General features: G+C 38.9%; 1 protein-coding gene across 1 annotated transcript in view; it reads right to left on the bottom strand.

Annotated features, from left to right (window-relative positions):
- The window catches only part of LOC307004617 (inactive phospholipase C-like protein 2), a 72658-nt gene extending 61384 nt beyond the window's left edge, over positions 1–11274 (bottom strand). Inside the window, exon 1 of the mRNA XM_079623965.1 lies at positions 10685–11274. Within this exon, the coding sequence (XP_079480091.1) occupies positions 10685–10978 (294 nt within the window). The 5' untranslated portion in view covers positions 10979–11274. The remainder of the gene's footprint in view (positions 1–10684) is intronic.
- Between the last annotated feature and the right edge of the window lie 1527 nt (positions 11275–12801).

The raw sequence follows: 12801 nt of genomic DNA, 5'->3' as shown, positions 1-12801 counted from the left end.
AGTCATATTCACATTAATGACTCACAAACCAAGGCTGTTTTGCAAATCTTTCTGACTGACTCATTAAAAAGAACCTGTTCATAAGATTCTTTTTTTTTTTTATAGAATTGGACGTATGGCCATGCCACCTCACAGGACTGGCAATAGCAAGGTTTTAAATAAGTGTTGCAAACGTTTATTTTTGTTGCATTTGCCACTATCACAGTCTGGATCTCAGTCCCTGCTTTAACATTTCTAAAGTAATATGACTTTCATTTTGGGGTGACTATTGACAAATGACGACAAAAAATAAAACAGAGATCTACAGGTAGTCTACAGGCAAAGCTACACTGATTTCCATGCATGTGACAACCACAAACACATACAGTGCTGAAACATGATCTGCTATGTGCTGATAACTCTCATTTCCTGTTTTTTTCTTTTTGAAAGCCAGCCAACTTCCGCCGTGCCACATGCACTCCTCATCCAGGCAAGACTTCCTCATGTGACAGAATGACTGAGAGAAGATGCAAATGCATGAGCAGTCAACAGTCCAATCAGCTGGAATGTTAGATGGGGTTTTAATGAAAGAGGATAAATCGGTTCCCTTTCTAGGGACTCTCTCTCTCTCTGTCATCATGCTCTCTATTTACTGACACCTGACTTTCTGCTCACAAAACTTGATGGATGGATATAATTATACATATGCATGTATGAAATTGATGAATGATTCATTACATTTTATGCTGAGAATCTCAGATTGAAAAAATCCTTTAACAATGGCAGAAAGACAATGGGATTTATTTTAAGAGACAGACAGACATAAAAGTTAATTACTGTATGGGATCAATACCTTTTCAAACATATATCCATCCAACGATATAATCTAGTCATATTTTTTGGGCACTTAAATAATTAGGGTGACAGCATTAAACTTCAAAAGATACATTTACATGAAACAGAACAACAAAAACTAGAATACACCCTAATATAAAACTGAGTCGAGAACATACACAGGGAGTCAGATGTGAACTAACAGCTCTAAACGATTCACTCACTGAGTGAGTCTGATTCGAATGGATAAAGTGGCGATCACTACACTTTTTATATTCTGCTGACTTGCGTTAAAACGTATGCATGTGAGGAGACCGGAAATGCAAGCTCATGCTAAAAAGTTTTGGATTTTGCTGCATTCCAAAGTTCAAGTCTGATGAACTCTGACCTGCACATTGTAAATTTACTGTAAATCTTTTTGACTGATTCATTAAAAAGAACTGATTCATAACTCTTTTTGTGAATCAAACATCATGGCAATGATCACCAGCTAAATAATGCGAAACGTTTGAACTTTTCTATTGTTAAATAAATTCATTAACAGATTTACTTAAATAAATCCAATGCTATACATATATATGGGACACGTTTTAAGAATAATACATTCAATATGCACATTATATACTATGAAAGCCCAGAGTATCAGAGTAAAAAAAAACAAATATAAATAATATTATATTTAAAATATGAAACTAAGTCACAATGACAAAAAATACTAAAATCAAAACAGTCATAGAGCCTAAAGTTTGCCAAACATATCAGTTTCAGGTGAAAAGAATGCACTGCTCTACACTAACTGACTGAATCTTCATGACTGAAATGCATTTGTCTACCAATAGCGATGAAATCCCGCAGTCTCTATGTTAAAGCCAGTCTTCATCAGCCCAGTCCGCTGGTTGAGGAGATGACAGATGTGTGGTCAGCCCGATAGACTTACAATGGATGTAAACAGCTCCTGCCTTTTCAATGAAGTCGCTGTGGTAATTTGTAGCATGTGATATACTGAGCTTCGCACAGAGGATCAGAGTCGATGAAAAAGTGCCACATACTGGGCCTGCAGCCAGCCGCCTTACCTGCTGCCAGGAGCGGCAGGCAAAAAGAGGACAGGCATGGAAAGAGGGGGAAATGGGTTTCTTGAATTACCTTTCAGTTGTGTATGCATGAAATAAGTGCACAATGATTGGTATGAGTTTACACCACCAGACATCTCATCTACCTGCCTTCCGGAGAAACAATGGGAACACAGGCAAGAACAGAAAGAAAGCATCCAGGACCTCCTGAGAAGCTAAATGACTCATGAATGAGAATGAGAATTTCATGACCACCTTAACTGAATTCAAGACTATAGAGTGGACTGTACCACTTTGCACACTAACCATACAGTAGTACACAAAATTAGAAAAAGTGTGTCTTAAATCACAGTATACAATGACATATTTTAGTGTTTTATTTTATTATTTATTTAGACATTTTAAATATCACCCTTTTCAAAGGCAATAACATGAAAATAATCATCAGCTTATTGTATAGGCCAGAATTGCAGTGCATACTAAGTAGCGTTTGGCAGCTTGGATAGACTACAAAACCAGCTTAGGCCAGCAAAACCACCGTAAGCTGGTTTTTAAGCCTAGTTTTGTCAGCAGGGACGTGGCTTTGTTTTGGCATAATGCTAATGCTAGTTCGCCAGAACAACATCTAACTAACACACACCAGATGCAAAAGCATTATGAGTGAGAAAAACACTGTCATTGGAACAGTTTCGCTCCAGCTAGATGAGTATTCAGTTTCATCACAGCCTCACTGGTCTCTGGGATACTAGATTGAAAGTATAGCTTTTGGATAACAGAGACACTTCCTGAGAGGGGGGTGAGGGGAAACACACTTGGTGGGGGGAGGTGAGAGGAGAAAGAGAGAAAGAAAGAAGGGTCCCAATCTGGTACACATGAGGTCATTTCTGGGAAGAGGAGAGAGAGTATGCCCAGATTTCATACCATGAACAACAGACTCACAGATGCACTGTCTGTCTGTTTTTTATTTTAAACTATCTTATGCTTACCAGGGCTGCATTAATTTTATCCAAAACGCTGCAAAAACAGCATTACAGCTGCTTAATATTTTTGTGGAAATCTTGATTAACTTTTGTTGATGAATCATAAATCCTCATAAATCACATAAACAAGCACACACACACACACACACACACACACACACACACACACACACAGTATGCTCTGCAGCTAATGTTGTATGCTGACAAGTGAGCATGTCCTTCTGGCAACTTTCGGGAGCCTGGTGACAAATTGTAAACGTGGATCGAATGGACCGTTACCACCGAGACATGATACACATATATCCTTAACATACGGTCTTTAAAGGGATAGTTCACTTTAAAATTAAAATTCTGTCATCATTTACTCACCCTCAAGTTGTTTCAAACCTGTATTAATGTATTTCTTCTGCTGAACACAAAGAAAGATATTTTGAAGAATGTCAGTAACCAAACAGTAGTCTGTACCTATTGACTTCCATAGTATTTTTTTTTTCCTACTATGGAAGTCAATGGGTACAGACTAGAGGTCGACCGATAGTGGATTTTACCGATAACGATAGCTAGGTTGGGCCATACTTGCCGATAACCGATTAATGAACCGATAGTTTTTAAAATTGATACTGGATAAAAACAAACATAACACTCCAAGTAAAACAGTGCTGAACTTTATTATAAAAATAAAAAAACTGTATTGAACCATGAAAACATGCTAAATGAAATAAATATATAAATGTGAATAAATATTTAAGTCAATAAAAGACATTCATTCAAACTGAAACAAAAAGTAATACTCTAAATAACAAATAAAACCAGTTACAAAATGTAACTATTTAACTGTTCTTTTCAAGCCAACTTAATTAATTAAAAAGTAACTAAATTTGTATTAAAGTGAAGATGAAAAAAATAAATAACCGAAATCGAATGCTTTTCTGATTCGTTTATGTTTCTGTCGGCTGTATGAACATATCAGTTTGCTTACGTCTCTAGCTTTAAATATGCAACTTATCTGCATATGTAATGCATAAAAGTGACCAGCTGGATATGAACTAATGCAAATAGAGGTAACAATTGTGACATTAAACATTCGGGTCGGACTTACGTTTATGTTTGTCAGTGTTTTAACCGCTTGAGGTACTACTAATGTTAGCGTCCTCTCAGCCTCAAAGGCAAACAAACGCCTACTGTCTCTACTAATGCAGCATTTAGTCAACAAATTAATCACTTTATAATGATATGACAAAATGTACTGTAAGGGCTACATACATTTGAGCTGTCGGTGCTTTGAACGCGCATCTGATGTCAGCGCTCTCCACGCAGCATGTGCTCTCAGTGCAGCACGCAGCATCACGTGTCGAAATAAACAACACGAGGCACGAGTTTTTATTACACCTCTAGAGGCCGCTCTTGTACTGCATCATGCCAGCAGACCTTTCTCAGCTCTGACACTGTGTAATGAATGACAGCGTGCGCTTCTCAGCCGCTCCAGCAATGGACGCAACCAGGAAAAACTATCGGTATATATTTTTGCCGATAACGATAGTTCCACCAGTCAACAATCGGTGCCGATTAATCGGCAAAACCGATGAATCGGTCGACCTCTAGTACAGACTACTGTTTGGTTACTGACATTCTTCAAAATATCTTTCTTTGTGTTCAGCAGAAGAAATAAATTAATACAGGTTTGAAACAACTTGAGGGTGAGTAAATGATGACAGAATTTTAATTTTAAAGTGAACTATCCCTTTAAATCCTGCACACTGATTGTGATAACAAGACTAGAGAGCCCTCAAACATCTAATATGTTTGATGATTGATCATGGAAATCCATGACTAGACAAAGCTTCACACACTTATTCACACACATATTTGATGTCTCCACTAAAGCGTATGTGTGAACTCCAGAGACCAGTGACCCAGATTCCCAGCATACTCTTATCCGGCATCTATGTGTGTTTTCCAAATGTCACTTTCATATGAACTCTTTACTTACAATGAACATGAACAGAGACAGCCTAACAACACTGAAGTCAAACCCCATTATGTGCAGGGCAGATGGAGCGGTACTCTGCACAAATTAGCTTAGCGGAAGCCTGCGTGAGGCAGCATTATCATCACACACGGTGTGGCCCCGCAGACCACCTCAGCACACCCGCATTAGATTCAGCAGAGGGCGATTTATCCAACACGCAAATTCCTCCAGCCATTCTAATCTCAAAACCTCCAGACAGCCGACCTCCTGAGCGCTTCTCCCCAGATGACACCAAAAGGAGAGCCATCTATGGCCCAAATCCATTACCACACTCAAGAAAATCAATGATGCCGCATGGATTTGAGTGGACTGTTTATACCAGCAGTGCATTTTATTCTCAGGACTGGAATTTTGTTATTTGAGTTATTCTCATAAACTTAAACTATTAAAACACATTTTAGTTGTTTAGTTAGAAATAAAGCTGCCGCTGGAATTGAAAGCTAATTCAGAAAATTAATAAAAACTATATAAATCATTCGAAACCAACACTGAAGCACACAGAACAATTAAAAATAAAATAAAATAGATAAATAAAGATATTGGAATAATCTGATAAGAAATGAGTTTGAAGCTTCTTTGGCAAGTGTGGGGAATGTTTTGAGATCCCTTCTGAAACTCTAGAATAGACACGTGAAATTATTTTTTCTTAAGACAACGTTCTGGAAACAACGTTAGCAGAAACCTCAATTTATTCTAATTTCTGTCTAGACAACCCAGTACAATATAACAATATAAATGTGGCAATAAGGACGAGTCCAAGAGCTGTGGGAATGGAGCAAGGTCAGTGGCGGGAGTGTTAATGAGTTCAGGGAGGATAAAAGGAGGAGCGACGACAGTGAAGGACGAGAGAGGACCAGGCCTGGACTTTACATTGTGTTTTGTTTATGTTTCTGCAACAGTCGTCCGCGAGGGGCTGACGCTTTACTTTAGTTTTGTGTTTGTGCTAAACGTTTGCCGGTTCCCGCCTCCTTCTTCTCTGATCAACTAACCTTACAATAAACTACAGCCTAAAACTACTATACAGCCATAAGTCAGCCACTTACTAATGTCATAATTAATGTCTGCTCGACACCAACTCAATCATATAAACACTAGGCGTGTGATTTCATCATCAGAAAATGTCACGTTTGTTAGTATGCCGTGGCCTGACTTCACTTGTTGTTTCCTAATATGCAGAGGCGTGCACATTGCTACCGAGTCTAGATATTTTTCCATTTGTCAGTGACATTTGCTCAGTTTAACTGCATCTGATTTGATTAAATGCTCCTGTGTTCACTCAACCAAGCGCACAACAACCCACACACAAACCTCTCCCTTTTACTTTTTCCCTTTCTCGCATACTATTGATAAAAATCACCCATCGCTATTTTCTGGGTGGCGATATAAATTCATGAGAAAGATGGTGAATTGATTACCAACAGAAATGTCACTAATGCAGGTTTGTTTTCTTAAGCTGTGATTTATGACACATTTGTGACTGACACCTCAGAGATTTATAGACGTCAATCATTATTCTTCAAGGATGATGCATCTATCGCCCTCCTAAACAACTACAGTCTTAGGACCGGTTTACACAGAACACGTTTCTGCTGTTTACAAATACGAGACGTCGCAGGGCAGTGTAACGAAACAATAGCGCTAGGTCTAGAGATAATTTTTTTTACAAGTTGAACTTCTTTTAACTTGGCCATTTTTAGAATGAGACGCTGCAAAAGACATGAGCGCAACAGTCAGAGACGTCCATCAAGCGCATTTACATTGAAAAACAATGGAAAAGTAGCGCAGTGAAATGGAAAAACATTCTGATACCTCAGTCAGGAATCAGGATAACTGCCCACACAGGTTATAGTAACCTAATCCCATTTTACTAGTAAGATCGATGCAAAACCGTGGGCCTAAAAAGATAAGAAGGCAAGACTCAGAGCAGAGGTGAGAAGAAGTAAAGGTAAAAAGCAAGACACATTCTCCTTTCTGGATTGCTTTGGCCCTGGGCGGTTTGACTGGAGAATCTGTTGTAGCAAGTTTAACTAACAGAGTTTTAGCTAAGGACCAGTTGTTCTGCTAGACTGTCACTTTTAACATCTCATACTATACAAAAGCATATTGCATGACACCTGGAATCACTTTTTGCAACCTGCTGTAAGCAGATGGAAAATCATCTTTAAGTTCCCCTATTATGCTACTTTAAAGCTTCTCCTACGATAGGTTTACATGCATTCAAGGTCAATAAACACTCAAATTTTCAAATTGTAGCATCACATCTTTTCTCACAGTGCCATAAACGGTTTGATAAAGAATTCAGTCTCTCTAAAGCCCTCCTTTCCTGAGAGCCTGCTCTGATTGGTAAGATGGCGCACGGCGCAGTATGTTGGGATTGGTCTATCGCTTAGGCCTACAGCGTGTGTTGGAAACGAAACGGCCATTTCCATATCTGAATTTGACATGTCGACAACACGAACCAAATTCTTCTAGGCCAATGAAGTCCATAGGATGGCATTATGCAATTGACCTATGGCTAAGCCACGCCCCCTCCACTCACTGGGACAAACAGTCAACATTCGGTGACAGGCGCTATGGCAGCTGTCACAGTAGGAGACATTTCACAGGAGGCAATTGATGATTTTTGGAGACAGAAAGATTATATATCATCTTGAAGTCACCAAAAAGGCCTTAACTATTGGAGGGTTATATTAATAATTTTATTGTTGAGAAGGTCGATGAAAAGCTTCAGCTCCAGGCAAAAATGTACAGGTCAGTGTAAACGTGATAAACCGCAAAAAAACAAACAAAAAAAACACAAAGTTCCCCAGTTGTTTTGGTAGAAAGTTGTCTAAAATGTTGTGCTTCAATATGTAATTAAAGGTTCATGATCAAATTAAATATGTACAGGTCTAAGTTGCATACGTTTCCAGGACAAGCCTTTTTACCATCTTTACCAAGAGTAGCCTATACCTCTCCGTTAGTTTGGTGCTACAGTATTTACATGAATCATTCAGCACAACATTGCTAACAATTGTAATCTCGGTTATTTACAGATACGTTAATGAAGCTAAGTGACATTATGTACAACGCAGCTAGAAGCTAACGTTAACGTTTTCTAATGTTAGGCTAACGTTAGCCTAACGTTACGTTAGAGATGTTAAAGATAACGTTCAAATACGTTGTTGACTTTCCTTAGAACAGATGTAGACATCCTTGTTTAATTTATCCACGTTTTGTTGATGTTGTGGTCTACCGCATAACTTAATCCAGAGCAGACACTTATCTCGGTTGAGATGTGGCTTGGGAAAGGGTAAAAAATAAACACCGTCGCCCAGCCTCTCGGGATACCTAGTGTCGGAGTTGCATGTACCCCATGCACAGCGTTTGACCATTTTAACTTAAAATGACTTCAACTTAAAATGACAAGAAAAAACATGTGAAAACGAATGAAAACTGACTAACTGCAATGCATTTCAATGGATGTGGAAGCAGAGAATGTTCGAGTGTATTGGGTTAGCTATGCGCACTGTGATTGGCTCATCGCATTTGGGGGCGTGGCTTAGCCATAGGTCAATTACAAACCTATTTGTGTTTGTGCAGGAAATAAGACTATAGAATTACTGACGACTCATTTCAGGCAGTTATTATTAACTCCATTTATCGTGCTTAAATCTTTTAAACTTTGCAGACCTTTTACATTCACAAACAGCTATATAACACATTGCATGAAAAGAAATATAAAAAGCACAAGGTGCCCTTTCAACCAGGGAAGAAATAGCTCTTCCAAAAAGAGAATGGCATGAAACAGTATTCGCAAAAGAGCAGTCAAGCCAAGCCCTATGGCAATAAAACAGCTAGTTGATTTCTAGCAACTGGGTAACGGAGATTTAAGTATAGGAAAGTTGATTCTCCATATGAGACTTAAATTCTGTGTTTTAGTGGGTGTCTTAATTAAAGACTGTTTACTTCCAGTCAGCTAAATCTTCTACAAAACCACCACAAATTCACACCAAGTCTACTTTAAGAGCTCAGATGTCGGCACTTCGCTTGTTTCCCTGTCACACTAGTCCCCTCGTGGATGCCAAGACACCCACACAGTCACATAGGAATTCAATAAATTGAGGGAATGGGAGAGTACCATGCTGTTTTGTGTCAGTTGCTAAGCAAAGTGAATCAACCAAATGACAATTTTGACGTTCGGCTCTTGGTTCATCAGCAGCACTGACCCACAACGCCATGACACAGACACAGGACACACTGAGCAAAACAACCTCTGCTTTATAACATAAAGGGTGAAGATAAGTTTTGTGTCTTGAACTGTCCTTACACTGTCTTACCCTTTTTCTCCTTCCATCTCTCTTTTGACCTAAGAACAATCTTGACATTATAGGTCAAAGTGCAGTGATTCCTAACAGCATTGTGCTTTGCAACTAAGGCACTGACTCCATCATCTATTGTTTGACTATGGTAATGCCAACTAATCAGTTGTATTGATTCATTGATCCAACTCAAAGCATTTGGTTTGCACCGACATCCATTAAAATTCACCCAATTGTGTGGTTCAGGCCCTCTGTAAACTATAACGAATAATGTTTTCAATAAAAACGCCACTTGACAGCTTAAGCAGTTGTGTTGCTTAAGGTTCAGCTTAAGTTCAGAACTGCACTGTCACCTGTGCTATACAGCTGTCATACAAATATATTTCTGAGTACCCTAACAGACATCAGTAAAATAATAATAAAACACGTTATGATCCAGGATTGTAACCAGGTCGTCTGACAGATAAAATCTGATGAGATGCCTATCTGGACAGCCTTTTGGATGCAGTGGGGCTCACTTTCATGGCAATTTATAAAAAAAAAATTCAGGTTTTGGTGTATCAGTAACTAATTCATATGAATTCGGAATCTTATTCGCGCATTTTTCATACTATCTACTTAAGTCCCACAGACGGTTTGATTTAGGGCTGGAACTTCATGCTTACTTTTTTTTTCTAAAAATCATACTTTCTACAAATCACATCATACAAATCAATACAATATCGGCATTGGCAGCACCTCGTAAAATAGTTCTGTTTCCTCATGAGAAAAGATGGTATAATTAGTTTGATCAATATAGGTATCAATATACTGTAGGTAATCAGTCAATGTATGATCAATAGGTAATCAGTTATTGGTTCTTTAACATCAGGCCTACCGATAAGTGCCGCCATTTGATGCTTACCTAAAAGTATAGCTTATTTATTTAAATAGATTGTTTAGTTTAATAACAGAAAATAAAATTACAAATGTAATTATGAAAAACGTTTTACATACTTGGTCAGGTAAGTTTTAAGCTTATAGACATAACTCAAAATAGTCCTAAAGAAATATGCATAAATATAAATTGCAAAAACAATAGGCCTACTAATTAAATAGGCTACTTAAAATTATTAAAATATTCATAATGAGTTACAGTAGCCAATATTTTTAATGCTGCAGCCTACTGCTTATTTATTAGGCCTACTCAAAATAATCATCAAAATACTCTAAAAATCTACATAATCTGTTATCTAATAATTGTCAATCTCTTAGTGGGCATAAGATGTCCATAAAATATTCCAACATCTTCTAGATGGGCATCTCACTTGATTTTGAGCCAACGTGTCAGGAGGACAGTCCTAAACAGGGGAGGGCAAACGAAATAGCCTATAGAAACAGTTAAGTAGGTAATGCTACATGTTTCTTGCAGTGGACGGTTCTGTGGGCATTCGCATCGCTGCAGAGCTCTGAAAGTCCTCAGTCAATAACAAAGTGATGACACTCACTCACCTTCATAATACCGCAAGGTGGATTCCCGGTGCCGGTGCACCTCTCTGCAGAACTGTCGCGGTTCCGGGTACCGATCCGAGGGCTGCTGTGCTCCCTATAGCCCCGTCCGTTAGAGTATACCCCTTCGGCCCCGTACACCGGGTGCGCAGCCGCCGACACGTCCAGGTATGCCTGGTAGGTATCGCTGATGCTCAGTCCCGATGCCGCCGCCGCGTCCCGGGTCGGAGTGGTCGCCTCGGAGACGAGCTCGTAAAAGGGTCCCGCCACGGATTCGGAAGCCTGCGGCTCAGCCATCGCGCGCTCTGCCGTTAGCTACGCCAAAAAACTCACCATCGGAGTGAGTGAGCCTGTGATTTTAAGAGCCCACGGCGAGACAAACAGCCATAGGAGTCCTGTGCGTCCGCGTGAAACCGTAAAATCCATGAACAGAGAAGGCACCGCACGTCCTCTACCAACCGAGGTGGTGAATAGATTGTGCGGGCGGATAGATTCAAACTCCCCTCTGCTCCCTCCCTCTCACCCCCACTCTCCTCCCTCCCTCTCTCTCACCCCCACTCTCCTCCCTCCCTCTCTCTCACCCCCACTCTCACACCCTCGTCGCCACTAGGAGAAAATAAAGCGCACAGATGGCGTTCGCGCCGCGTTCTGCCGGTAGGCGTCCGTAACTACCGAGATAATACAGGGTTATGAGGGCCAATTAGCCTCGTTCTGTCGTTTGATTGCCAGACGCTCTATAAGCAGTGATGGGAGGATTTCCGATTTCTCGATGTTGTCAGTACGCGTTCAGTCACTTCGGTAGGCTGTCCCTCCAGCGTCTCTCATGCGTAACCAATCAAGGATGACTGAAGATGGTTGTGACTGGATTAAACACACATTTGGAGAGTCGGGTCCTGCCAATTGATTTGCAAACTATCCCAGGCATCTCACTTAAACGGAACCATTAAAATCCATAAACACGAGCTGATTTATATAAACATGCTACTCAACGACTTCCAGCCTGCCTGAAAATGATAAACAAATGCCTCCGCCTGTGGTACACTTAAGTACACCATGAAATTATCCAGTAATTGTCCCTTTTAAAAAGGCAGCAATGAATGTTTTGATTTATAAATAAATACATAACTTGCATGGGAAAATAAGGGAACAAACAAAGTATATTATATAGTTTTGTTTTATTATATTATAAAGTTGTCACAACCTTGTAAAGTCAAACACAGTTTCTAAAATTTTGTGCAAGACCAGAGGAAAATTGTAGATTGCTCTCTCCAAGCCTGATTTTTTTTTATTAAGGATATAGTAAGGACACACACACACACACACACACACACAAAATATATATATATTGACAGATTACACTAAAAATATATTTTATGTGGCTTGGATGATGCATCAAACACAAAGACAAAACACCATCAGGGTAGCACACATGAAACTAAAAGTAATGCATAAACATTAACTAAATAACAAAGTGTAACACAAAACACCCCAATGTACATGACGACAAAAAATCAGAAGAAACTAAATTATTTATGTAAAATATAACCATATAATATATGACACATACCGTATGTGATGTGATGTCATGCAGGACTTGAATGTCCTTTTTTTCACCATAAATTATAGCCTGCTACATTAATTCATAGTTTTTTACTGGCAAAAACGTTTTTTTTTATTTTATTTTTTACATTTACACAGTATGCAATGTTGGATCAATTACAAACTGTCACTAAGTTTTTACTGTAGCATTTTTACACTTTTTGTTGTACAGTATTTAGTATTGACTGAATTTGATAAAAAATGCTTGAGTTCATACTGAAATGCTTTGATTGCAGACATCATGAAATATATTTTTATTTATTCTTGTATACAGCCTATATTAGCCTATAATCCTCAAAACACTGAAACCCTGTGCACTTTCATATGACCTGACCTTCACGCAAAACTTTTTGCATTTCTACATTTTCATTATTATTTAATTTAATTAATATCCCCCCCCCCCACACACACACACACACTTATCATGCACATATATAGGCAACTATTTGCACATAGACATAAAAAAAGAACAGAGAGAAAGAGATGGCATGAATTAGCTTGTGATGGCATGATAGAAATCA

This window comes from Phoxinus phoxinus (assembly GCF_949152265.1).
Source record: "Phoxinus phoxinus genome assembly, chromosome: 1".
In the NCBI taxonomy this organism is placed as follows: domain Eukaryota; kingdom Metazoa; phylum Chordata; class Actinopteri; order Cypriniformes; family Leuciscidae; genus Phoxinus; species Phoxinus phoxinus.
The sequence above is the reverse complement of the archived record's forward strand: the minus strand, read 5'-3'. Positions and strand labels throughout refer to the sequence as shown.